The following is a 27,853-nucleotide window of genomic DNA, read 5'->3' as shown; positions in this document are numbered from 1 at the left end:
TTGCTTCTCACTCAGAACTCAGTTTACCCCATTAGACTTATCAGAGTCCAGGGCGATGGGTACCCATGGCTTACTGGTGGTTTAAAGTATCATATGAGAGAAAGAGACAATGCTTGGACCCTATGGAAATCATTTACTTTGCAACTTCCTTGTACTTTGGAGTGAGACAATACATTGTGGCTGATCTGGTTAAATCTTCCCAACGTATAGCAAGGCAAAATCACATGCCTGGTAATCCAGAGTCTTACTCTGCATAAATTAATCATGCCCTATCTCAGTCTAAATGAAACTTGCGGATTACGGCAATAAATGCTTCTCTTATGCTGAAACAATTTTCATGTCAAAGATTTATTTGCTTCTATCACTCCTGCTTCATTACCACTGTGTGCTGCACCATTAACCCTGACACTGTGATATGTTGGTTTGTCTTGACTTCTATGCCAATTTATTTGAGTTTACATTAAATTCACATTCTCTTTCATATGGCACAAAATATATTTCCAAAGTTTATACCTCAAAATGCCATATTCTATATTGCACAACTTATAAGCAAGGATATGGCATCTATTTACAAGTATGTCATTGTTCTGCTGTACTCAGCCCTTATCAGACTAATCATTGAGTGTAATGACCCCTTTGGTATGTATATGACCAGAAATATGCAACAACTACAGTATCCACAGAGGTTCCTCACAAAAGAATACGTGGCCTAAACAACATGTCCTACACAGGCTGCCATGAAGTACTATGCCTGTACTCTGAAAGGAGATCTATGCCCCCCCCCCCCACAAAGCATCCCCCGATCACTCTCTGATGGACCTGTTGCAGATCTACACAGCAAATATCATCAGAATGATCTGATCTAGGGCCCTAATCTTCATCTGCAACATAAATAGGACATGTGAGAGGGACAGTTTTGTCTCAGACACTACCCCTTCCCTGGAGCAGGCTTCACATTCATTTAAAGCAGAGTTCTTTCCTAACCCAATTCAAGGGTAACTTGGACCACTGGCTGGGGAATCAGAAATGTACCTTTGGTCTGGTATCTATGTCTCTAGTAGATAGAGGCAGCCTATAAATGCTTGACCACCCTATGGCCAAGGCTACATGTACCTTTTTAAATAACTGTAGGTTATCAAAATATGTCAGATACATTTGAGAGGTATGGATAGACATAAAAAAGACTCTGGGGTCATTAGCCTAGTAATCACCTATGAGCATATGAACCATGCAGAACATTCACAAATTTCTAAATAAATTAAGAAAGCTTTTCCTCTCAAGTAGCACTCAATAACTAGAAATATTTCACAGTCATCTTTTTGACAAAAGTTATCAAACCTTCTAACCTTGACCAGAATGGGACTATAACAAATATTCTGTTACTGGATAAAATTCTTAAATCACTTGTCTTCAAGCAGATCTACAGTTTGATCAAGTAGGACATATTCTCTGCCATTTACAGCATGTCTTCAATCATATTTCTTTCTTTCTTTTTTCCTTTATTTTAATTTGTTAACTGTAGTAGAGCACTGATTATAGCTGACTAACTTCAGATGCAACCAGGGAAATATTGCCACTACTTTGTTTTGGGAAATAGGTCATATTGTCAGAAATATGCATAGGAGTCTACCAACAGATGCACATTGTGTTGATATTCACTGAGCTACTGATCATGGAAACTACTCAGTCCACATATCTCATCTCTCACAAACTATCTTTTCAGGTGATACCCTTAAATAGTTCTTCAGCTCTCCCTCAAAAAGATAAGTTCATATAATTTTGTAACAATGCTCTGTCAAACCACCCATCCTACACACCATGGTCCATTACTTCATATTCTTCTTTCACTATATCAGTAAACTGTTTCTTGATCTCCTTGAATTATATCTGATACTTAATGCTGATGACATACTAATGTAGATTTTGTCAGCCCCATGACTTCAAATAAAAACAATAGTTCTCTATCATTCTTGAAAATAGACTGCATATGAACATAAAAGAGTATGTACTACACCATTCAGTGCACTGTAGATGCCTCCCTTCTGTCTCACCTAGCACTGACCCCCAGAGATCCTTATTTGCCTTTGCTGACTCTTATATTTATTTGGGCATTATTTTAACCCATTACCATCACTTTAGGTCCATATAACATTAACTGTGAAGAAAGCAGTTGTGCAACTCAAAATGTCATGCAGACTCCGGAGTCTGATGGATGCATACCTTACTATTGCAAAAGTCATCATCAGATTGAAACTTTAGCATGCACTTTTCTTATTTTTTTGTTGCTTCCTGCAAAATGCAACCACTGATCATTTTCTTAAGCATAATACCAAAAAATGTAGTGTGGTTTTATTTGGCAATCAAGAATTCCCCATATCAAACCATGTGTATGTGTCAGTGATGCAACGGTTGCATACTTGCCTGTGGTGTGGAATGTGGTGGGTTCTATTCCCTCATCAGACAAATCAATTGCTGACATTGCAGTGCATCATAAGGGGGCTCCTGCACTCTTGAGTGTGGCATCCTTCAGATGTGACATTAATTTGAGACTCCATCTGCCTGAATATTTACAAATATTTATACCTGTACAAATATATATATATATTTATGGGTCTACTTGAGTTGGACGAAAGACCAGAAGATCGAAATCCGGAACACCGAGACGAAAACAATGGAACCGCAGAAAACCGAAAAGCGCGAAATTCAAAATCCCGATGTTATGGGAGTTTAAATTAGCACTTTTCGTGTTCTGCTGAAGGTAAGTGTGTGTGTGTGAGTGTATTTGTGAGGGGAAATGCTGTGTGTAAGTGTGTGTTGTGACTGTGGTGTATGTGTGTGAGGGACTGTACTGTGTGGATGTGTGTTTGCCTTGTGTGTCTGTTTGTGCGATCTCGGAGTTAAAATATTAAAGTAGGGGGGTGTGGGGGCACATCATTAGTGTAGGGTGTTTTGTTTAGTAGTGTGGGGAAGTTGTGTGTGTGTTTTTGTGTGTTATGTGTGTTATGTAAACTTACGCATTTTTTGGTGTTCTGGGGTTTCGTTGTTTTCGTTTCAGTGTTCTGCGTTTTGTTCTTCTGGTCTTTCATTGTTATGAAGTAGACCCATATATATATATATATATATATATATATATATATATATATATATATATATATATATATATAATGTATACATTGTTTACATTATCATACTAAATTTTCATTCCTGTTAGAACCACCATCTGATTTTACTTAATGTTGTTTCTAAAATCCATTTACCATTAAACATAATTTCATTTAGTCTGTCTTTCCACAAAGCCCATATAATATAAAATAACTTTTTATCTAGTCTTTAACATATTATTTACTTCTACTTTTATATCTATATTTAATCTCCGTGTTTATTTTATACACTTCTTTTATATCTTCAAAGATCTTCGTTACATAGTTTTTCCCATAACTTTTTTTACTCTTTTACATTTCAAAAGCACATGTTCTTTAATTTTTTTGTCTTGACAATGTAAACATACTCTGTCACTTTTTCCTTATATTACATATTTCATTTATTGACAATTTATCTATTACCAGTCTCCACAAAAGATCTTGACATTCTTCTTTCTGATTACACCATTTGTTTCTTATTTTTATTGCTTTATTTTTTCCTCTGTTAGATTTTCCCATGGTTATACATATAAATATTTTATCATTAAATTCCTATATCATACTTTTCTTTCTTTTTCTAAATAATCAATTTTTATTTTTCACAAAAATATTTTTCTTGGTAATATTTACTCAGTTATACATTATTTTTCTCTTTTACCCTTTTTACCATACCCCAAAACTTATCATACTTATATTTATACAATTTTACTACTAATCTGTCATCTTTTTCATTTGTTCACTTTACCATTTTGTACAAATTTAAAAAATCGGGATATACCACTGGGTTGATTAACCCTAAACTTCCTTCTTTTTTATTTATATACAAAACTACTATTTTTACTAGGTTTAATCAAGAACCCCATATAAATGAAAACTTATCTGCAATAATTCCTTTTCAAATACTGTTGGCAACATAAATACACTTGTTAAATATGCTATTTTTCCATCAATGCTGAATTTATCAAATAAGTCTTTTTTTCTGAATGATAATTTATATGCTCTCCATAAAAGACAGATTTGTTTTATTTGTTCTATTGTCCCCACCCCATTGAATTCTACTTACATTTTTATTCCCAAATTTTAAACCTAGCACATAAGTGTCATTCATTGTAAAATACATACCCCCAATATTGGCTACATTACCTAAACCTTTATTTTTGTCTTTACTTAAAGCAATTCCTATCTTCACTAGACACTCATTTGTGCAAATTATTACTTCTTTTTTCCAAATTTTGTTTTTTGCAATTATTATATTATTGGTTATATACCCCACCTCCTTCATCCTGTAATTTATTTCAAATAATATCACATTTATAACTAATGCAAAGAGTATGCAACTCATTGGACATCCCTGTCTTATGCCACTTTTCATACGTACCACGTAGCTTATTTACATTACAAATATTTTTAATTTATTATTATTATACACTGACATAAATAATTTCCTTACCCACTTATATTACATTCTTTCATTATTACCAATAATATTTAGTGTACAATTGTGTCAAATTCCTTATTAAGTTCTCCAGTCATGACTTTAGCTTCTTCTTTTCCGTTCATATTATTGACAATTTCACTATCATTAATAATTCTTGACAACACTTCTCCTTTATACTTTATAGACTATATTCTACAATATTTTCTATTTTAATTTAGTTTAAAAGCTCTTTTTTATTATTTTCATAAAGATCTTATAATCATTATTCAGTACTACTGGTCTCCAGTTTTTAATTGTCTTCTATCTTCCTTCTTCCATATGAATTTCAGTATTCCACTATCTAATTCTTTATAAGTGAAACCTTCATTTAACCATTCATTCAAAATATTCAACATTTTTTTTGCCAATTCCTTAAATGTTATATATTTCATATATGTTTACTTGTCCTAATACTTTATCTAGCTCATTTAAAGACATATCCTTTCCCAACTCTTTAATCTCTTTTTTTAACTTTCTTTACTTAGCGTGCTTTTTCACTACCTTCTTTTTTTTTTTACTTTTCTTGTACATGTCATGCTACACTCTTCATAATTTTTTCCTGAGTTATTTCTATTTCTCCTTTTACATTTTTATTTCACTTGTTATACTATCATTTTCCTTTACTAATCTACTTAAGTAACACGGTACCTTCTCTTTTCCCTTGTAAAATATCTTTGGTTATATAACAGTTCTTGTATTTTTTCTTGCTTTCTTTCTTACATTTATTTTTATAAAGTACTTTCTATGAATATGTTCTAAGTCTTTCAATGCATTGTTATATGTTCTTTTATATTTTTCTTTCTCTACTATCATTATGTTCTAAATCTTCCAATGCATATATGTGATTTATATTTTAATTTATCTACTTTTCTGACATCATATTGCCACTGTAATTTTTTTTTATTTTTTTCCCTTAACTATCATCAGTTGTTCAGACCAGTTTTTATAAAATGTTCTCATATTAATATGCTCTGTCCATAAGTGTATTACTAATTTCTTTCCTTCATTCTATGCTTTCTCATTTATCCTTTTATTCCTTTGCCTATTTTTTTATATTCCTTGTTTTCCTTTATCTCTAGTCATATTCCAAAATAATCAGAAAATCCTGTTTCAACTACCTCTGCTTTTCCTGTAATTAAACCCTCTGTTTCTTAAATCACAATTAAAGTCTCCTGTAATTATAAAATTCATATTTTTCACTACATAGTTTGAAATCTGATGAAATAAGCTTTCCCTTTCTTTACAATTAGTGCAAGCATATCATGTTATAAGTCTATATACTTGTTCTTTTCATTTTAAATGTACAATGGCTAGTCTTTCCATTTTTGCTAAAGTTGCATCTAATATATTTACTGCATTTCTATAGAATATGTCTATTCCAGAACATTTCTCATTTCCCAAATTCAAGATTATCTTTCCTCCTTCTAGTTTGTAATCTATCTTCAATTGTTAAAAAATTGTGTGTTTTCTAATATAATTACATCAACATCAGATGTATTACATCACTCCAAAATTCATATTATTGTTACTATATTCTTAATACTATTCACATTTACAAAAGCACTGTAAAATTTTCATTTTTCCTTAAATTCATGGTTTCACAGCTAATTGCTAGAATAGCTTTCTTAATAGATCATTCTAAGTCTAGCCACTTTCCTTCCCCAGTGTGTCTGTGAGTCAAACACCTTAACCATTACACCATGTCCCAGTCATCAGAAGAATATAGTTAAGGGGCAATACATTATGATAAGTAGGATGTTCTTTGATGAACAGGACTTTGAGAGGGATTGTGGATTATTAAGAGATATGTTTTGAAGAGGGGATACCCTCCTAAATTGATTGATGACATTAAGATGGAGGTTTGGGTGGGTAGGAAAGATAGGTATTGCCCACTTTTGGGAAAATATATTTGTATCCATGTTTTTAAAGTTTTATTAAAGTTTTTCTCACACCTGGATCCATGCCTGATCTTTCCTCAGTGTTTTTGGTTGCATACAAGTCCCAGTCGTTAGTTATAGATATTGTTTTTCATCCATTTCCTTTCTCTCTCTTTTTTTTATTTTGTACTTATCCATTTAAATTTTCTTCTTCTCTCTTTTACCCTTTTACCAAGAAAATTATTTTGTCCCTTTTACTACCTTGCAGTTTGTCTTCATCACTTATTTTAGAACTTTTGTCTATGTCCTGTTTATTATTTTTCTCATCTAATTTTTCTTCTGTTTCTACTACTTCTAAAATGTCTTCTCCTGGTTCATTATCTTTTCTTTCTTTTTTCTTGCTTTCATTTTTTGCAATCCATCCAGAAATGTCCAATGTTGTTACATTTATAGCATTTTAATTCACCGTTTTTGCATTATCTCCCATTTCCCCACAATTATATCTATTTATTTAGTTAGTTAGTTATTCTTTTTACTGGGAAAGTCTGACTGGGTAATATCCATTTTCATCAGAGGCCTGGGGAGAAAAATTCTGTTTACTTAAATTGCATTATACTAAGTTCCAGTTAAACACAGAGTAGTTACATTTCTATTTACATTTATACACAAACAGTAGCTACATTTATACATTCTAAAATTTTACAAACGTGGAAATTACTAAAGAGAGTGCCCACATGCAACTTAGTGGATTGTGCAGTTATATATACATTTTTTTGTCATTTCAGTGACAGGTTGAGAGTATTCTGTTTAAGGAGAGGATTTGGAGAGTATTGTATGGTGAAACAAAATCTTAACCTTGTGATGAGCATGTGCAGCACCAGGACTGGTTAAGATGTTTAAGCAGAGGTTTAAAACCACTGAGTTTGAGAGGTTTATTTGTGTGGGGATAGTATTTCAAAGTTTTCCTGGGAGAAGAGCAAGTCCCCTGCAACATTATTTGACTTATTTGTAAGTAATAAGAATTTGTTAATACAGCAGAGGTCCATTGCTAGAGAGAAGGGCAGTAATACGTTTTGTAGTGCAGGGCATTTTTCTGGATGATGAATGAATTTGTGTGCTGAATATGTTAGGTAATTATGCAATTCAAGGCAGTTTAATAGATTTAATCTACAATAATGGTGGATCATATCAGGGAGATGGGTAGTAAATTTATCTATTTTATTGTAGCAGAAGGCAAGTTTCTTTCTTTAACTATTGTTTAAGTTTGTTAGGATAGGAGCGGCGTATAAGAAAGATGGCAATAAAAAGGTGGTGTCCAGAATTTTTCTTGCAATATCTGTAAGGAATCCATTGATCCTATAAATGGAGTCTAGTCTCTGGTGTGTAGGTTTAATGGTATGCAGTATATGCTGGTAATATTTGAGATTGTCATCTACTATAAAGCCTAGAAGTTTACTGTGAGTTACCATTTCAATAACAATATTATTTGCTGACTTTATGGTAAAATACTGCTTTTTATTTTAACTTTTTGAAGTAAAAAGCATTAAGTTGGTTTTCTTGCAGTTGAGTAGGAGGGTTGATTCTTTGAGCCAGGTTTCTATAGAGGAGAAAGATTTTTGGGTAATGTCTTGGAGCTTATTTATTGTTGAGGTTGCACTTATTAATGTTGAGTCATCTGCATACTGAACTGAACTAGCATGGTGGGTGGAAGCATGGAGATCATTAATAAACATATTAAATATGAGAGGACCCAGGATAAAGCCCTGAGCGACACTTGCAATTTCTAGTTGAAAAGATGAGTAGGTTTGTTGCCATTTAATGGCTTGTTGCCTTCCAGACAGGTAACTAAGAAACCTCAACAATAAATAAGCTCCAAGACATTACCCAAAAGTATTGTGAAAGTCCTATTGAGGAGAGTTGAATGACTTGCTGGTGTGAGACAGTATCAAATGCCTTTGACAAGTCTAAGAACATAGTGGACACAAGCAGACCATTGTTTCTATGCCGGTTTATTATATTGAAAAAATGTAGCAGTGCAGTAATGATGCAGTGCTGGGGCCTAAAGCCATGCTGTATTTCTGAGAGCAGGTAATTTGAGGTTAGGTATTGCATCAGCTGCATGTAGAAGCATTTTTCAAATATTTTGGAGAAGGAGGAGAGAATCACTATTGGTCTGTAATTGTTAAACTCTGTAGATGTGCTGTCTTTGTGCAGTGGTATGATGTAGGATTTTTCCTCAGTGATGGGACGTATCTTTCTGCTAGGGACCTATTAATTAGTATGGACCCAGGGAAGGCTATGACTTTTGAGGCCATTATCATCTAGTCTGATGGAAGTTGGTCTGCAGCTAGGGAAGTAGTTTTTGGTTTAAGGAACAACTTTATTATGAGTGAGCTAGGTACTGGACTAAAACTGAAGAACTGTGGGTGGTTTTGATTGGACAGTAGTAGACAGAGGGGGCAGATGTATTAGCTGAAGAGAGAGGTAATATTGATTGTAAAAAGTAGGAATTAAACTGGGTGGGGATACAGTCTGTCATATTGTCTGTTTTTGGAGAGGGGAGTGGTGATCTTGCCAGGGTGGAGTGGTTTATTTATTGATGACCAAAAAAGCTTTAATATTTAACATTTTCTTTTGTCACAGTTACTTATTAAATGTCCTTCTTTTCCACTAAAAACAAAAACAAAAATGTTTTGGGTTGTCCCCAGTATTTTACAAAACCCTTATTCCTCTCCACATTTATCATGCTTGGTATATGTATATTTTTTTCTCTTTCTATTTTTAATACAGTATTACTTTCCCAGCCAGCAGTCCATAAATCCCTTTTGTCATAAATGCGTGCAATGTCCACTACATAAAGCTTTCAGATGTCCTTTGAATGTCTTTCTACCTTTGCTCAAAATTGTACATGAATTTTCTTTTTTTGTTTCCCTGTTAAATGTGTTTAACATAAAGATTCCATGGGTTAGTCTTTCTTTTTCCACATTAGCAAAGAAAAAAATTCCTGTGAAATAACAGTCTCATATATAATGTCATAAAATGTCTTTTTGTTAGTAAGAATAAATGTTCTTACTTCATGTGCTTTTACACCCAAAGGAGCTATTAAATTGTCCCACACTTCATACATGTCTATGTTTTTGTCTTCTTTACTTTGAATCCCCACCATGTATTTTAATTTTTCCTGTTCTTCTGCCTTCTTTTCTGCTACTCCATTTTGCCTTCTTTTACTTTCATTGCATACGTTTTCTTTTCCATCTCTCCACTATTCTCCGGGATTGTCTCTGTATCCTCCTTTTGTATTTTCTCTATAATGCCCCCCCTCCCCCCAGGAAACATCTCCTTCATTTTCTGGCTCACTCTACATCACAATTTCTTTAAGTAAATCATCCAGCAACCTTCCTGACTGGAGGGTTGTAACTGTACATCCATAATTTGCTGCCTCATCTCCATCAAATGGGTTTTATTGAAAAGTTTCCTCAGAATCCTGCACAAGTTCTATGGTCTCAATATTTGCCTTCTCCTTCAGTTCTTTCACCACTCTATCATTCTCTCTCTTTCTCTCTCCATCTGTTTTCATGTTTCTCCAGCCCACCTCTGCACCTGAACAGAAAAAGGTGCTCCTCCAAACTAGGTCCCACTTCCAACAATGACAAGTAGGGGACGTTCCCTGATGACCTGGCCAAATTTCCTAGCAAAATAAATACCTTCTCAAGGATCTCCTGAAAAGAGGCTACTAGCCTAGTGGGACTAGCCTGTCAGCAAAAGAATAAATAAATATTAAAGTATGTCGCCCCAAAATTTACTCAGTCTTAAGGTTTCTAGGTACATTCATCAAAATCGCCATTGTTCTAATCAGAGTCAGAAAGTCCTATGTAGCAAAATAAATTTCCAAAGGGATATCTCCTAGGAGTAAGGAAGTATTAATCCCCATCTGTACTTTCATCTGACCCAATTTGGATTACAGTGCCCACTTTGGTATGCTCCTCTCTAAGCATTGCATCCAACATGAAAGACCCCATAGATCTCTGTCCAAGAAAACTGTTGTAAGTTAATTAAACTACACTGATAGATGGAAAACTCTCTCCACTCTATATTGTCTTGTACAGACTCCTTTGTGTTGTCTGTGTGTGGCCTTCCAAACCAAGTAAGACCTCCCCTTGCTTGATCTTCTACACCTACACAAAACAAATATCATCATGAACAGCTGCACTAAAAACCTTAACATTCACCAGCACATAAAATGAACATGCTGATGTTTTAGATTCGTAACCTAGCAAATCCCCTATTTATGGAATAACCTTCACCTGCCCTTTAACTAATACAACTCATTGGATGTATTCAAACCTACTGTGGACAGTTGGACTGGCAATTATAAATTCAACTGTAGCATGTGTAACATAATACTCCTTAATCAGGGAGTCTAATTCATCCAGTTATGCTTGGGTTTAGTTTGCTAGACTTCTCCATGGTCTTCTGGGTTTCATGCCTACAAATGAACTTATTAATTACTCTTCAAAACCCTTTAAAAACTCCTTAATTTCATAAATATTACCAATAACTGGCTTCAGCACTGCTACTTAATTAAAAACAGAATGGGCTATATCATTGTGTTTTGTAGTAATAAACAGACTTACATGATTCATGTTCTGCTCCCATCTTGCTAATACACCCTTTATTTTCTTGTAATGCTTCTCATTAAGCTTTCTTTAGACTTGAACATGTATCCTAACCACACTCATATCAGTTCTACCTTCACGGAAGGATAATTCTGTAAACTTACAACTGCAATCTAGAAACTCTTTGTCAGAAGATGTTCTAACTCTTTCTGTTATACTCCTTTAATTGAATATCCTGTAAGACTGAAATGTTTTCTCAAAGGATCCCTGCGCTATGGTATAGGCATTCCATGTGAAGCACAATTCATCCCTGACCTTATTCAAATGTAACCTTCACCATTGGATAAGGAATTGTAAATTCACCCGAGCTCTGGCCTCCCATTTCTCTAATGGTCAGAGGCAAATAGTAAATAAAATATTACCTAACTAATGTACCCCAACTTCATGAAACCCTTAGCTAACTCCAAACTAACAAACCCCTCATAATAGACACCCAAGGTACATAGGAACATGGGGACACAAAAAGTATGCACTGTTAGGCTTATAAAGGCCCTGGTGGTTGTTACCTCAGTATATACTACCTGTAAATCTGTGAACCTATGAACATCACTTTTATTCATCTCAGGCAAAAAACTGCAAGTGGTTCCAGGCCAATACTTTCCACATTTCATCTTCTTTCCTGATATCAACTAAGCAGGCTGTCATATTATTAAATATGACTTTTCTTTGTCTCCATGTTTATGCATACTTACATACACTGAGTTTCAGGGCTGTGATTCAACTTGTTTTGGAAGGATTCAGGTAGAGATTTCCATCTTGACAGTCTCTTGGTGTTGCACTTTATTTAATTATTTATTTATTGATTATTTATTGAATAAACCTACTGAACCTGGATAGCATTGCAGTTCATTTACTTGTATATTTTGCGACCTGATGTTGTTTACCAGATAGTCAGTCATAAGAGCTACTAGTTTTCTGAGGTGCATAAAGACAACGCAGTTTTTTAGCACATGCCTGAACTTCAGGTCTGGGCCTCCATTATCATTCACGTACTGTGGAAGAATCAAAGATGTGATTATAAATGCATGTTACAAACCTAGAAGTTGTTGGTAGTGGCAGGAGCTGTTCCTCATAGTACAAGTCAACTTTGCCATGAAGAAGGCTTGTTGGCTGTTGGTGAAGCACCCTCCAAGAGGAAAAAATGCTGAGAGAAGAAGGGAGCCACTTTTGAGATTTTAAGTATTTTTCTCTGTTTATTTGCTAAGTTTTTCTGCATAGCTGCCTAGCTTGAGCATTTTCTGGCTTGTTAAACTTGATTTCTGTATTAGTAGCTGTATTTAGAGCACAACCAAAAGCTGTTTGCTGAATTTCCTGTTTGCACTTAATTTTAAATCGTTTTTCTTAAAACTTGCATATTTTCTGTCCTTGACCTAGCACTCTTGTGTGGGGTCATTTACTGCACTGTTATAACTTGATATTACTTGTGAACCTCTGCTATCTCTGTAAAAAACAAAAACAAAAAAAAAAATCTTGCTTTTTTCCCACTTTTCTGAGAATTAAAAAAGTTCAGTTACAGGCTTGCTGCTCCTGAACTGTTTGAAAGTTTCTGTGAGGCCATTTTTGCTTGGGCTGAAGGAGGGTCTCTCTGTTGATCAGTGGCAGTGAATAACATTGAGCAGCTTCCCTGCCCGAGGTGGTTACTGACTTGAAACTGTAGTTTTATTGGCCACTAGGGGTCATTTCCAAAACTCCTTCATCTTCCTCTCTTAAAACCTAGTTGCCTCGTGGTTTGGGCATCTTTTCAGACTTGTTGGCTGTTGGTGAAGCACCCTCCAAGAGGAAGAAGGGAGCCACTTTTGAGATTTTAAGTATTTTTTCTCTGTTTATTTGTTAAGTTTCTCTGCATAGCTGCCTAGCTTGAGCATTTTCTGGCTTGTTAAACTTGATTTCTGTATTAGCAGCTGTATTTAGAGCACAACCAAAAGCTGTTTGCTGAATTTCCTGTTTGCACTTAATTTTAAATCGTTTTTTACTTAAAACTTGCATATTTTCTGTCCTTGACCTAGCACTCTTGTGTGGGGTCATTTACTGCACTGTTATAACTTGATATTACTTGTGAACCTCTGCTATCTCTGTAAAAACAAAACAAAAAAAAAAAATCTTGCTTTTACTTTTCTGAGAGTTAAAAAGTTCAGTTACAGGCTTGCTGTTCCTGAACTGTTTGAAAGTTTCTGTGAGGCCATTTTGCTTGGGCTGAAGGAGGGTCTCATCTGTTGATCAGTGGCAGTGAATAACATTGAGCAGCTTCCTGCCCCGTAGAGGTGGTTACTGACTTGAAACTGTAGTTTTATTCTCCGTTTCTATTCCTGCTTCTTTCCAGCCCCTGCTATCAAGCGCTTTAAGAGTTGCCACTAGAGCAGCATCGGGCAGCCGGTTAAACAAGGTTAAACACTTTCTGGCTCCAGAAAGTTTGTGCTTCACTTTTTCCCTTAGAACTGCTCTGTTAGGAACCTAAACAGTTTACACCTTCACTAAAAAGTGCAGCACTTGTTCCAAATAGCTTTTTCTTCTCAAAAGCTCAGCACTTGTCTTATAAGCATATCCCTTGTCTTATAAGCATTCTCTTTGCAGGTCAAGCACTCCTATATTATACAAATCTCTCACTAGCAAAACCCCCCAGGAGTGCCCACTTCCCTGCTAAGCCCACTACTTTTCTGTCTCATAGCAACTCATAATTCTTTCTAGCATGTCGAAGGGTCAGATGCTGGCGTCCTCTCCTGCCCAGTTGGTGAATCTGGGAATTCTGAGGCAATGTTACAATTGCCTCATGTACACGGACAACCCTCTCTTCCTGCAGCTATTTAGCCAGACTGGAGGCTGAGCTCTCTCAACTCAGGACTGGCAAGACCAGGCAGGAGGAGAAGGCAACTACACACACCACAATACCAGTCTCACATAACTCAACCACACCACTGAATCAAACACATAAACACACTAAGACATACTCGGAGGCTCTGAGTAAACAGCAGAGGCCTCCAAAGCAGACACCCAAGCAACTGCAAACTCAATACACCACACAAACAACACATAAACAACAAAATCAGTGTGCAAAGCAGTCACTGCCCTAAGGCCAACTACAACACCAAACATACTTGTCATAGGTGACTCCATAGTCAGACACACCACCAGACTGAGTAAGGAGAAGGTCACAGTAAGCTGCCTGTCATAACGCAAGCACTCAGGTCTCTCAACAGCAGGTACAAGTACGACTCAGTCATTGTCCACGCTGGTGTCAACCTCCTTGGACTACGTGAAAAGAGACATTGAGGAGCTCTCTGATTATGTAGCCCAGGCAGGTATGACCCTGACCTTGAGCAGTATCCTACCTTCACCTAGAATGATGCCACAATACAGTGATAAGATGATCAGCTTTAATAATTGGCTTAAATTCTGGTGTCATTCAAAGGGGATCAATGTCTGTCTGCCTGGGATGACATGCTGGACAAGCCATGCTGCTTCACAAGGGATGGCTTGCACCTGTCACCCTAGGCTTCGGATATTGGCAAAGGCTCTTGCCACCCCAAAGTGCCTTTTTAGGCAAGGCTCAAATTCTAAACCTACCACCCTAGAACACAAAAAGGAAAAAACTAAGGGTAATGCTGCTCAATGCCAGAAGTCTCAATCTCAAGATCGAGGCCCTTCTCAGTATGGAGAACATTGATGTCTGTGCTGTGACAGAAACCTGGTTCAAGGCTCCTGAGAGCACCCCAGCACTATCAGGTTTCACCTCATATCATGCGTCGGCCCCAAAAATCGGACAACACCAAGAAAGGAGGGTGTCCATATTCATAAAGGACACCCACACCTCAAGGTTGGTGGCAGTGGCATCGATGCATCGGAGACCATCCAGGTGCAATTAACCGCAAGACTGCTCTGCAATTTGTAGCATGTTACAGGCCACCCTCTCAAACTCAAGAACCTCACATGGCCTTCCTGAAAACATTGGAGGGATAAATGTATCTCCAAACACCATCATACTAGGTGACTTCAACTACCCTAATATAGACTGGGAACACTACTCAAGCCCAAACACTCTAACCCAAAGGTTCCTGGAGTTCATAAACTCAAATGCCATGGAACAACTAGTCACCATCCCAAACATACTTGATCTCATCATCACGAACATGGGATCACAATGTTCAGCACCCGAAGTATACCGCTCACTGGTGAGATCAGATCATAAACTAAACCTGAAATAAAAAGACCACAGTGAAAACTCAAAGCCGACTTCTTCTAAAAACTAGTGTGGTCTCCTTTAAGGCCACTGAGCCAGTGGTAAACATTACTCAAACCGCTGAATCACTTACAAATGCCTTCTACCAGCACCTACAGGACTGCATGGATCAGGCAATACCAAACAAAACTAAGACTCTTTGTAAGTCTGGTGGACCCCAGCCATAAACAAGCTCTACAACCAAAGGAGGAAGCTACTACAGGATAGAGCAAAATCCTTGAAAGGTAAGACACCTTTGATCATTAATAAAATCATCCAAGGCAAATTTTGAGAGAAAAATCACCAAGGACTCAAAGACAATCATAAGGCCTTCTTTAGCTATGTTAGAAACGTAGTAGGAAACTCCCAGATATGCTCAGAATTAGTTCAAAATGATGTGAAGATTACTGAACCTACACACATTGCCAACATACTGGCTGACTGGTTCAGTGCAAACCTCCTCCCCCCCTCCCCAAAGGAGATATCTATACCAGAGGATTGTAGCCCCCAACATCTCCAAGGTGAGAACTGCTCTCTCCAAGGCAAAAACACAGCATCCATGGGACGGATGGTGTCCCGTGCTCCACGAACTCAATGAGGAATTAAACCCAGCAGTTAGGACAGCTGTTTAATCTTAGCCTCACTGCCTCCAAGCCTTATCTGCAAAGCCATGGAGAGGATCATAATGGAACTCATAAATAAAGACATAGATTAAACTTGGTTGACTTTTTCCCACAGGGTCAGAGTTGCAAAACACATCTGACACAGATATCCTTCAGAAGGGCCTCACAGAAATGGACTGAAAGAACTCCAGCTCTATTCAGTCTCATACCACTTGCTCAGAGGTGACCTGTGCCTGACATATAAGGCCATGTCAAACCCAGATTTGATGAATATGCTTCACCTCAAAAATCTAGATCCCTCAGAACCACAAGGCGGGGAGACTTAAAACTCACACGTTATTAATAGAACGTGCTGGAGGGACAGATTCATCACCCAGAGACTCCTATGCTGTGGAACAAAATCGGTACATGTGAGGCAGCCTTGTTCAAGAGGAATCTTGACCAATGGATGGGAGATCGCAGATATACCCAGGGATTACTTCAGTGTCACTGACAGAGGCAGGGTGGCGAAAGCCACATAACTATGGGCTAGGCTTATAAATGCCCTTGGGCAGATAGCCTAGTATGAACCTATGAACCTATGAACCTATGTGCTGTGATGAAATAGATGTTATTCGCCTGCCAGTCACTATCAGAAAACCCATAGCTGTGCCCTCTTCCTTGGTGGAATACAAAAAAAAGACGTTAACTGAATTCGTACTCAGTATATTTAACTGTGATGTAAATTCCTACCAGTTCTACTTTACTGGGTGTTTTGCGTCCTAAGCAGAACAAATTTTCTGCCACTTATGGATGCCAATATTCATTGAAAAATGCCTAGCACCAGCCTTTACTGTGGGTTTATATGATTTCATTGAGTTTTCAGTAACTTGAAATTCATATGACTGAGACCATATGACTGACTTTGTGAAAACTTGAAAGAAAAGGAAAAACAAATCTATATCTTGCAGGGGGCAAGTGCCCCTGCACCTCACACTCCTTGCAAATTATATATATATATAGCTCTGAGATTGCACTACAGTGGGGAAAAGGGTAAATTTGCCGATCCCCACTCTACCACAGTCTACATAGAACTGCTTCAAAGGGGGATTTACCCTATTCCCCACTGTAGTGTGATCATGGAATTGGTATATACAAATTTCAGGGGTTGGGAGTGGAGCCCCACACATGAGTGGTGTGTGTGTGTGTGGGGGGGGGGGGTCTTGCTCCACTGCAAAAACTTAGATTTGTTTTTTTTTTTTTTACATTGAGATTTTAGAAAACTCGATCATATGGTCTCAACCATATGAATTTCAAGTTTCAGAAAACTCAATGAAGTCATGAAGCCCTTTACTGTTCCATGCTGAACTGGTAATTAACAATGCAAGATAAAGCACTACCCATTAAAGCAAATATCAATGCAGAAAGCTGGTAAATGAAGCCTACCAAGCATACCACATCCAATTATCTTTTGTTGTGAAGCAGTTTGTGTTGTCCTTGATAGTTCATCCTTACTCTATTAACTGGAAGAAATTCATGTTGACAATCACTTACTTGTATGTCTTTTATGTTTGAGAATCTGAGCAGCTTCTCCAATATATCTTTATAGTTAAATATCTAGTTCTTGTCTGTGTGGAGGCTGCATTTTCTTTTTTGTTTTTTTTTTTTTTTTGGAGGGTGCTATGGTTCTGAAAGCATACTGGATGACTGACACTATAACTTGTCAAGTTAAGTTATATTAACCCTTGTCTTGAGGATTAGTTCACTTATCTATCTAACTACATCAACAGGCACTACTTATGAAAAAGATCTATCATTCATGCCTTAATATTATGAAGTTTTATATGCTACAACTTCATGAAACAACTTACTCCGGTCTGAATATAACCAAGTACATAAAGTAACAATGACATCTACAGAAATTAACTTTAATTGTGATCACCCTTAAACTGCATTTTTATTCTTTTCTGATATATTATGCAAAACTAATGTGCACAAAATATAGAATTTTTTCTCAAGCATTTTTATAAATAACAGTGTCTTTCCATTCATCTGTATTTATTCTCTGACAGATAACCATGTGACCATCTCCTTTACTGACTTTGAAACAGAAAACAGATATGGTAACTGTTCTAGTGATGCAGTGGAATTTTTAGATGGTGACAACTCTGAAGCTCCTTCTATAGGTATGGATGAAAATAAAATAAAAGCATGTACATGTATTTTCTTGACATATGGTATGATTTTTATTAATATGTATGATTTTATTTATATTTCAGATGGCATTAGTTATTGGTCATCTTAGAAATAATAAATCTATAATAAAAAATAAATTGTACTAAACTAAATGATATTAACATATAGTTACATTTGAAAGGAGCATTATTATTTATTATTAATAACAGTGGTACCGAAGTAGAGGATAGAAGTGAGCTGCATTCATGGTTATTTCTGTAACCATTGTAAAGTCCCAGAAACCCTGAGGCATACTTTTATAGCACAGGGATAAAAACTTGGGTTCATTTACTGAATGAGATCTCATGAGGAAATGTCAGTGAAGGGACAACATTGGCTAAAGATGTTTGCCTAGGCTTTGTCCATATGTAGGATATGATGGGACTTTGTTTTTAATAAAATCGCCACAGATAAATGTTGTGATATTTTGCTTTGAAAACATCATCAAATTTGTACTCTCCTGGCAATGAAGGCAACATATTAAAAAAAAAATCAGAAGTCAATATATGCTGTCTGAATAGTACAATTAGTGAACTGAGTGCTGGGAGCCATAGGGTTATGCTGAATTATTTTTGCCAGTTAAAAACGCCTAGCAGGTCAGGGGCTATTTTGCTTAGAGAAAATAAATGGGGAGTCTGAGGACCACCGGCAGATCATACACTGCTGGTGGTCCACATGTGGACTCATACTGTGTGAATGACAACTAGGGTAAGGGGTATATACAGGGAGAAGAGACTTTCTACCATCACGATTATACCATGCCAGGATGTTTCTCTTATTCTTATCTCTTCTCCTTCTTAATTACAGAGACTGAGGAGGGGTAACAGTACATAGTTGATGCTGGATGGTGGTATGGGAGACAACAGATAAATAAACAAAATGAAATAAATAAAAAAAAAGACTCTGAAGCAGTGAAGCAAAGGAATACTCCATTGTTAATAGTGTAACAGTTCATGGATTTACATTAAATGCACTACACTATTCTAGGGCAGTAATTACCAAATGATGAGTGCTCACTTGTGCTACATATGTAGATTTCTTATAAAATGCACAGTAATCAAGTCAGTTTTTAAGTGAGATCATATTCATGGCTTGAAATGCACATCTTGTTGACTTGCTCCATAGACAGGCAACACAATTACAAATCTGCTGTATGTTCATGATGTTAGTACAAATATGAAACCCGAGTCCATACTTCCTGCTTGCAAATGGGTGGTAGAAACTGCAGCTGAAATTTGAACTGGGATCAAATTAGTTCATCATTCTGTGCTCTAAACTCTGGCACAACATGTACTCATCACTAATTTACAGTCAATTTAAAGTAATTTTGATGATAATCCAAAGTATTTCACTTCTGGAATATGAGCTATACATTATGTATATAAAATGCAACATGATATGTCTAAATTTACAGGCAAAACAAAGTTATGCATTAATGTGCAGCGTTTAACTGATTCTAGGAGACAAATTAATATTTACCTCTAATGTGAGCTAATACCTCTAAAAAAAGACATGCATTTCTCAGTGCATTTATTTATGTATTTTTGTTTCATTTTACATTTATTTGCTGAGGTAGCACACATGATCACCATCAAATGCATGTATTTCTCAGTGCATTATTTATTTTTTTGTTTTATTTTACATTTATTTACTGAGGTAGCACATCTGATCACCATCAAAGGCATGTATTTCTCAGTGCATTGTTTACTTTTTTTGTTTTATTTTACATATATTTACTGAGATAGCACAAGTGATCACCATCGAAGGCATGCAATTCATTGCATTATTTACTTTTTTTGTTTTATTTTATATTTACTAAGGTCACGCACGTGATCAGCCACATTATTTAAAACCTACTTTACCCACCAGCCTTTCATAGCCTTTACCTGCTCAATCTATCCTGCCAACATGGATATTTAGGTTGCCTTACACCTTCTGTAACCAACCTTTTAGCACTAGGCATTATTAGCAGTGTAGTGACTGCTTAATGCTTACTGATAGCCAGCCAATACAGCCAATACTATATAGGTTCATAGGTTCATAGGTAAGTACTAGGCTATCTGCCCAAGGGCATCTATAAGCCTAGCCAGAATGTGTTGGCTTTCGCCGCCTCCTTAGATTAGTTCCCTGTGCCTCTATCCAGTAGAGCTATTAGTTCCCTGTGCCTCTGTCCAGCAGAGCCACTGCAGTGATCCCCGGGGTAAATTTTCTGTTTCCCATCCACTCGTCAAAGTTTCTCTTGAAGAGTGTTAGTGAGGGGCTCTGCTAATGTAGATTGGAATCCTGCTCCAAAGCATGGGGAGTCTCTGGGACAGGAATCTATCCTTCCAGCATGTCTTATTTATCGTTGTGGTGAGGTACTTCTGAGATCTTTCCAGCTGTTGCAGGTGTCTTGTAAGGTACATCCTAAATGGAGCGTTGTACTCTATGATGGGTCTGATGAGTGATGAGTAGAGGGGCACAATAACCTCATTTGTTCTAGATGCGAACCCTTTTGTGATTAGATGGGCCACATAGAAGGATTTTCTAACCACCTTGGCAATATGATTATCAAAGGAGAGATTACTATCTACTTGGATCCCCAGATCCCTTATTACATTTTCTGTATTTAGGTGACTACCTTGTGTTTGGTAGTTCATGAGTACTTTGTTTTTTTCCAAAGGGGATGACTATGCACTTTTTGGCATTTAGCTTGAGGCCATGATTTTGACACCAGGTATCTGTCTCAGTGAGACCCTTCTGGAGGATGTCTGTATCAGCTGGAGTGTCATTTATGGTCCCCAGTTTGCAGTTGTATGCAAACTTGGTCAGCCATAGTCCTCCTGTGCTTGCCTGTACCTCTGAAAAGTAAATGCTGAATAGGAGCGGTCCTAGGACTGAGCCCTGGGGGAATACCACTTGTAACTGATTTAAAGTCGAACCTAACTCCTACAACTCTCACCATGTAGTTTCTGTCCATGAGCCAGTTGGCAACCCATTTTGTGATGTAGGGGTTTATGTTCAGGCTGGTGAGCTTGTCTATAATACTAGAATTGGGAATGGTGTCGAAAGCCTTTGTGAGGTCTAGGTAGGCTGTGTGGACCTCCTTTCCCTCATCTAAAGCCTTGGTAACTGTCTCAATGAAGTCCACCAGATTTAGGAGGCATGATCTGCCCTTAACAAAGCCAAACTGGGTAGGGTCCAATGTTTGGAGGTTCCCAATGTCTGTTAATGAGTTCCATGATGATGTGCTCCATAACCTTGCAGACCAGGCTAGTCAGACTTATAGGGCGATAGTTCCCAGGGTCCGTTGTGGCTCCACCTTTGTGAAGCAGGATAACTGTTGCTGTGCACCACTCTATGGGTACATATCTTGTAGAGAGGCTGAGTTTGAACCGTGTGTTTAGGTGAGGGGTTAGTTCATTTTGGAGTTCATGTAAGACACAGCCTGGGACACCGTCTGGTCCCATTGAAGCTGGGTTTTTGGCTTTGTATAGGGCTGTTTTAACCTGTGTGTCAGTGATTGCCAGGGCTCTACATTTTTCTGGTATGGTTATGGGTCTTTACGGGTGAGAGGGAGGTGAAGCTTGCACTAAACCTGTCTGCTAGAATGTTGGCAATATCAGTCAGCTCAGTGCATTTTGTGCCATTCTGCACTAACTCAGAGCAGATCTGAGAGTTTCCACTTAGGTTCTTGACATAGCTAAAAAACGCTTTGTGGTTATCTTTGGAGTCCTTGGCAATTTTTCTTTCAAAGCTAGACTTGGCTGATTTTATGAGGGATCATAGTTTCTTGCTGATACTGATCAGGGATGTCTTTCCTTCTTGGGATTTTACTCTTTTCTGTACTAGTCTCCTCCTTCTATTGTATAGCTTATTTATGGCAGGGGTCCACCAGACTGGTTTCCTTTTCTTGGAGGAGTGAGTCTTGGTTTTGCTTGGGATAGCACAATCCTTGCATTCTTGCAGGTGCTCATAGACTGCCTTTGTAAGGAATTCAGCAGCTTGGACAATGTTGTACTTTAGCAGGGGACTGTGAACCTTTCCACCTCGGTCTTAAGTAACATGAAGTTTGCTTTTGAAAAGTTTTTCACAGTGGTTTACTTGACTGGGGGTGGGGCGGACTGTGGATATCCAAAGTGATTAGTCTATGGTCTGATCTAACCAGCGAGGGGTTGACCTCTGGTGTAGAACACTGGTCACTCATTTTGTTGATGACCAGGTCCAATATGTTGTCACCTCTGGTGGGGGTTTTGACCAGTTGATCCAGGGAGTTCGAGTTTATAAATTCTAGGAAGCGTTGGGCAAGGAAGTTAGTACTTGAGTAGTTCTCCCAGTTAATGTTTGGGTAATTGAAATCACCCAATATTAGGGCATTTGGTATGACCTTCATATTTTCAATTGTCTCCAGAAACGCGGAATCGGGGTCCTGGGTCATGGTCGATGATCTGTAGCAAGCTACAATTTGATTTGCAGTTTTGCCCATTGTTAGTTGCACATGGATGACCTCTGAGGCATTGTGCTGTGCCACTAACCTGGAGGTGTGGGTATCCTTGATGAATATGGCTATACCCCCACCTTTTGTGTTTCATTCTGGGTTCTGTGGCCGAAAAGTATGGTAAGAGTTATAGCCTGGTAGTGCTGGGGTGCTCTCTGGAGCCGTAAACCAGGTTTCTGTTACTCCACAGATATCAATGTTCTCCATACTGAGGAGTGCCTTGAGTGCGTGCATTTTGAGGTTTAGACCTCTGGCGTTGAGTAGCATTACCCTCAGTTTTTGGTTACTTGTGCTATTTACAGTGGTGGGTTTGTCTTTTGAGCCTTGCCTAAAAAAGGCACTATGGAGGCGGCAAAGGTCTTGGCCAGAATTTGAAAACCTAAGGGTGATAGGTGCAAACCATCTCTTGTGAAGCAATGTGGCGTGTCGAGCATGTCATCCCAGGTGGACAGATACTGGATCCCCTTTGAATGACACCAGAAACTTAGCCAATTGTTGAAATTGATTGTTTTTTCTTTATACTGTAGCATCATTCTTGGTGAGGGCAGGATGCTACTCAAGGTCAGGGTCATACCAGCCTAGGCTATGTGATCAGAGAGCTCTTCCATATCTCTTTTCATAATAAAATATGAGAGAGGTATCAGTATCTGTATAACCTGGAGTCCACGCTTTCACCAAAACAAATGATCAGTAAGCTTCAGACAGGCCCACGCCCAATTGTGTATGCACACATTATACCCACATATCCTGAGGCAGTTAAGAAACCACACTCTAAACCTCCTAAGATGAGAACAAATAAGCTTCAACCTCAAACTAATACCACAAAATCACCACTCTTACAAAATACACATAGCATAAAGTCACTTAATGCAAGGATTCAAAAGGTTGCAAACCGCAAACCAGTCACTATCACTATCACTATGTTTGCACACACAAATAGAAATGACTTGGAACTTTTCCCTTCAAACCTCCACTGAAATGAAGTTACATGCCAAGCCAGATGTTTCTGATAAATAAATTACATGTAACTTAATACATTAATAAATACATTAGTAGCTGGCAATTCCATTGTTAGGAATACAGGTTCTAGGTTCGCCAGGATGGAGAACTTTCCTTTCCAGTGCAAGAATCTGTGATGTTGCAAGGGCTCTAAAATCCCTTGAACCAGTAAAATATGACTATGGTGTAATACTGACCTATTTCGGTATGACTAGTTTGAGGCATTCAACCCAGAAGAACATGAATAGAGACAAAATATATTGCATACTACATGTGTCTAATGCAGCAAAACTCTAGTCCTGAGTGAAATTCTACCATCACTCAGAATGATGTCAGCATTAAAAGAAAGGATAATTGACTATAGTAATGCAGTCCAGTAAATGCCAGCCTAGGGCAAGATGATTGACAGCCCTGCTTGATTTGCAAGGGGTTGCCTCTACCTTTAGTGTCTTTGCTTTTACATACTAGCCAAACTCTTTACTGCTCCCGCAGTACATTTTTTAACTTCTGGGCTTTCCAATATAATAAATATACCTCACCAGATACTAATTCTGAACATATCAAGGTTGTTATACTTAATGCAGAAGTCTAAAACATGCTACAACAAAACCTGCTACAACAAAATTGCCAAATTCGTCACAGGGGCATCCTACCGTAGTCACCACTGTCTCTCACTTGCTGAAATGGGCTGGCTTGAACTCCCTCACCTCCTTCAATGGTATCAACTATCACTCGCCCACAAACTAGTAAACCATCCACTAAATGTCCCATCCCTCCAGAATCTACTCCAACCCTGTCGCACCACCAGACCACTAAGATCCAGCAACATAAATCACTTGCAGATCACTAAAGCCAATAAATCTGCTGGTGAAGCACTATTCTCTTGTGCCATAGCCAAATTATGGAACTCTCTCCCACCCACAATTACCTCCGTATCATCATGCACCCACTTCAAACCTTTACTAAAAGCGCACCTAAAAACATGCTGGCTATGTCCTTGTAACTCCCACTCTAATATCACCTACCCCATCCAACCACTACCTTTCTTTCCACCCCACTTACTACCTTGATTATAGCAAGCGCAGATGCTCATAAGCCTAGTACTTAATATACAGCAGGAACTTCTTATTGTAACATTTGTTAATGTCTGTTATGTACTTTGCAGATAAAGATTCTAGTTGTCTACTGATGTACTATATTTTTCATCTGTAAATATGTTAGTAATTAATTGCTATGTTAAATCGTTAATCGCTATGTAATCCAACGTAACTACTGTCTGTTTATTTTAACTGTGGAGCTTTTCTCCCCGGGCCTCCGCTGAAAATGGACCTACATCCAGTTGGACACTCCCGGTCAACAAATGCAAATAAATAAATAAATAAATGAAATATTAAGCCACCTGATCTAGAGGCTCTACTGAAACCAGGACACATTTGTATTGTTGTAATAGAGACATGGTTACTCTGCAAAGCTAGTACTCTCTCTACACCAGGGTTCAGTGCCTGTCACATTTTCAGACATATGGGGGACTGCAAAAGAGTACTGGTATTTATCAGAGACCCTCTCTATCATCTCCAGATAGATTCTCTGTAACTATTAAACAGAACCTTTTGAAGTTAAAATCACTCAAAAAAAAAGATAATACCCTGTTATGGCTCACATTTCATGTCATAGGTTCATAGATTAGTACTAGGCTAACTGCCTTTGTGGGCCATTTTTAAACCTAGCCAATTACCCCATGTGAGAATCAAACCCTGCATCTTTGGTTTATAAGGCAAATACCTTAACCATTATGCCAACCTCCCACCCCTGTACCAGGATGATCTTGAAAAATTTGTAGCTGTGCTAGCAGAATTGTCCATAAATAGCAATACTTTTACAATAGAGAATTTTAATTACCAAGATATTAATTGAAAACATACACCACTAATTGTAAGCCCAGTGATTCCTTTACCTAATCACGTCAAAGCTCCTGGAACTTACTCACTTTACTCACCATCTTCTCACCTTATCTACTTTATATACATTCCTAATCAAATCTCATCATAAAGCAGTGGTTTTCTTCATCTAAACCACAAACACTTCATTAATGAGCACATTAAAATTAGGGACAAAAAGCAAACCTCTTAATACTCCATGATGAAATTTGACATTACATTGGAATATTTCTGCCCCCCTCCACCCGTAGCTGCATTTACCAGTTGTACTTCAAGAGCTTCACTCACATTTTCTAAGATGTATAGCCCAGGGAGTCCCTAATAGGACCATATATAATGTGAAATTTAAAAATAAACCAGCCTGGTGGTCTACCCACATAAACAAGCTCTACAATAAAGGAATAACAAATATGAAATGTCAATAACAAATTGTAGTCTGCCCATGTAAAAACTATCCCCAGGATTCATGTCCTTTGCCCCCTCCACAACTGCTTGGTTCAAAAACTATCTCTCTGATAGGAAACAATCAGACAAATGGCAAGAAGTTCTATCACCTTTACTATCATCCACCATAGGTGTTCCACAAGGCTCAATACTGGGCCCATTACTATTTACTGTTTTCACCAACAGACTACACACCTCAACACTGCATGCATCCCTCATACAGTATGCTGATGACTCCACCTTAATCTGCTCAGCCCCATCCCTAACCACTCTTCAAAACCTTACCCAGGAATCCTTCAGCTCTGTTGAAAAATGGATTACTGATATCCAACTGATTCTTAACCCCAGCAAGACCAAATTACTCCTATTCACCCCTAACAAATACAGATCCACACCTCTTTCCTTCACTATCACCTCCAAAAATGGCACCACAATTTCCCCCTCCCTCCATACTAAGCTCCTTGGCATTGAAATAGATAAAGATCTTCACTTCGATGTCCATATCTCTCAAACCATTAAAAAAGTACATAAAAAATTAGGAACCCTATACAAACACAAACACTTCCTATCAGACCAAGCACGGGTCACCCTAGCCCAAACCCACCTTCTGTCTACCCTAATGCATGCATCTCCAATCCTAACCCACATTAGGAAAACAGACATGAACAAACTAGAGTCATGTTACAATAAGATTGCTAAATTTGCCAATAACTCTGCTTTTAGAAGCCATCATTGCCTTGTTCTAAAGGAGCTACAGTGGTTAGAACTTCCTCATTTAATTAGTTACCACCAACTAGTCCTCACCTATAACATCCTAAAGAATCCCCACAAGACTCCAGCCCTGAACCAACTACTGAACCAATACTCAGCAAACCGTCTGCTCTGCTCATCCAACAAAACCCTTTTACGTATAACTAATGCCAACAGCACTGCAGGAAAAGCTCTTTTCTCTCATACCATAGCAAAAATGTGGAATAACCTCCCCCAGAATATTTCCTCAGTACCATCTATCTCACTCTTCAAAAAATTACTTAAATCACACCTCTTGCATTCCTGGCTCTGCCCTTGCATCACATAAATGCTTTCCTGCTCTCCTCAAATACTTCATACCTTCTGCTATACTCTGCTTACTGTCTCTATATTACAGTACTAAGAACTCCTCAAAACTGCCATACAGGGCCTACCTCTGGATACATTTAAACTTGCTTAGCACAAAATAATGTCAATTTATACTGTCTTATGTGATGTCTCTGCTGACTGTATTGTTACAGTGGAGTTTTTTTTTTCTCCAAAGACATATAAAACTGCCATTCAGGGCCTAATATGTATAAATTAAGCTAGCTTGAACAAACCATTGTAAATGTGTTCTTCTTGTATGAAATATCTTGGATTGTAAAATCCCACTGTACATATTGTTTAATTGTGGAGCTTTTCTCCCTGGGACTCCGCTGTAAATGGACCTCGTTCCAGTCGGACTTTCCCGGTCAACAAATGTAAAATAAAATAAAATAAAATTTCAGCAAGCTCTGCACGGTGTGCAGGAATAGTGCAGGAGCTGCTGGAGGCAATATGGCCACTGTGTGATCCAGGAATAAGTTCCCGGGACGTGCACGAGAGCTCCTGCACTATTCCAACACAGACACAGCTCCTGTATGCAAATTACCCCATTTGCAGGTGAAAACCATGCAAATGAGGTGAATTTGTGATCCAGGAAGCTGTCAGCCGGCCGTGCAGGACTAGTGTAGTCTGCATAAATGTAATTGGTTAGTAACTGAG

The 27,853-nt window shown here is 37.8% G+C and overlaps 1 protein-coding gene across 1 annotated transcript in view; it reads left to right on the top strand.

Annotated features, from left to right (window-relative positions):
• Positions 1 to 27,853, top strand: part of LOC122797794 (cubilin-like) — a 2,156,354-nt gene that overhangs the window by 426,064 nt on the left and 1,702,437 nt on the right. The window contains 1 exon segment of the mRNA XM_044066315.1: positions 18,058 to 18,171. Coding sequence (XP_043922250.1) covers positions 18,058 to 18,171 — 114 coding nt within the window.

This window comes from Protopterus annectens, chromosome 3.part1 (genome assembly GCF_019279795.1).
Source record: "Protopterus annectens isolate FY-2018-M chromosome 3.part1, PAN1.0, whole genome shotgun sequence".
Classification (NCBI taxonomy): Eukaryota; Metazoa; Chordata; order Ceratodontiformes; family Protopteridae; genus Protopterus; species Protopterus annectens.
This window is presented reverse-complemented; position numbering and strand designations above follow the sequence as displayed.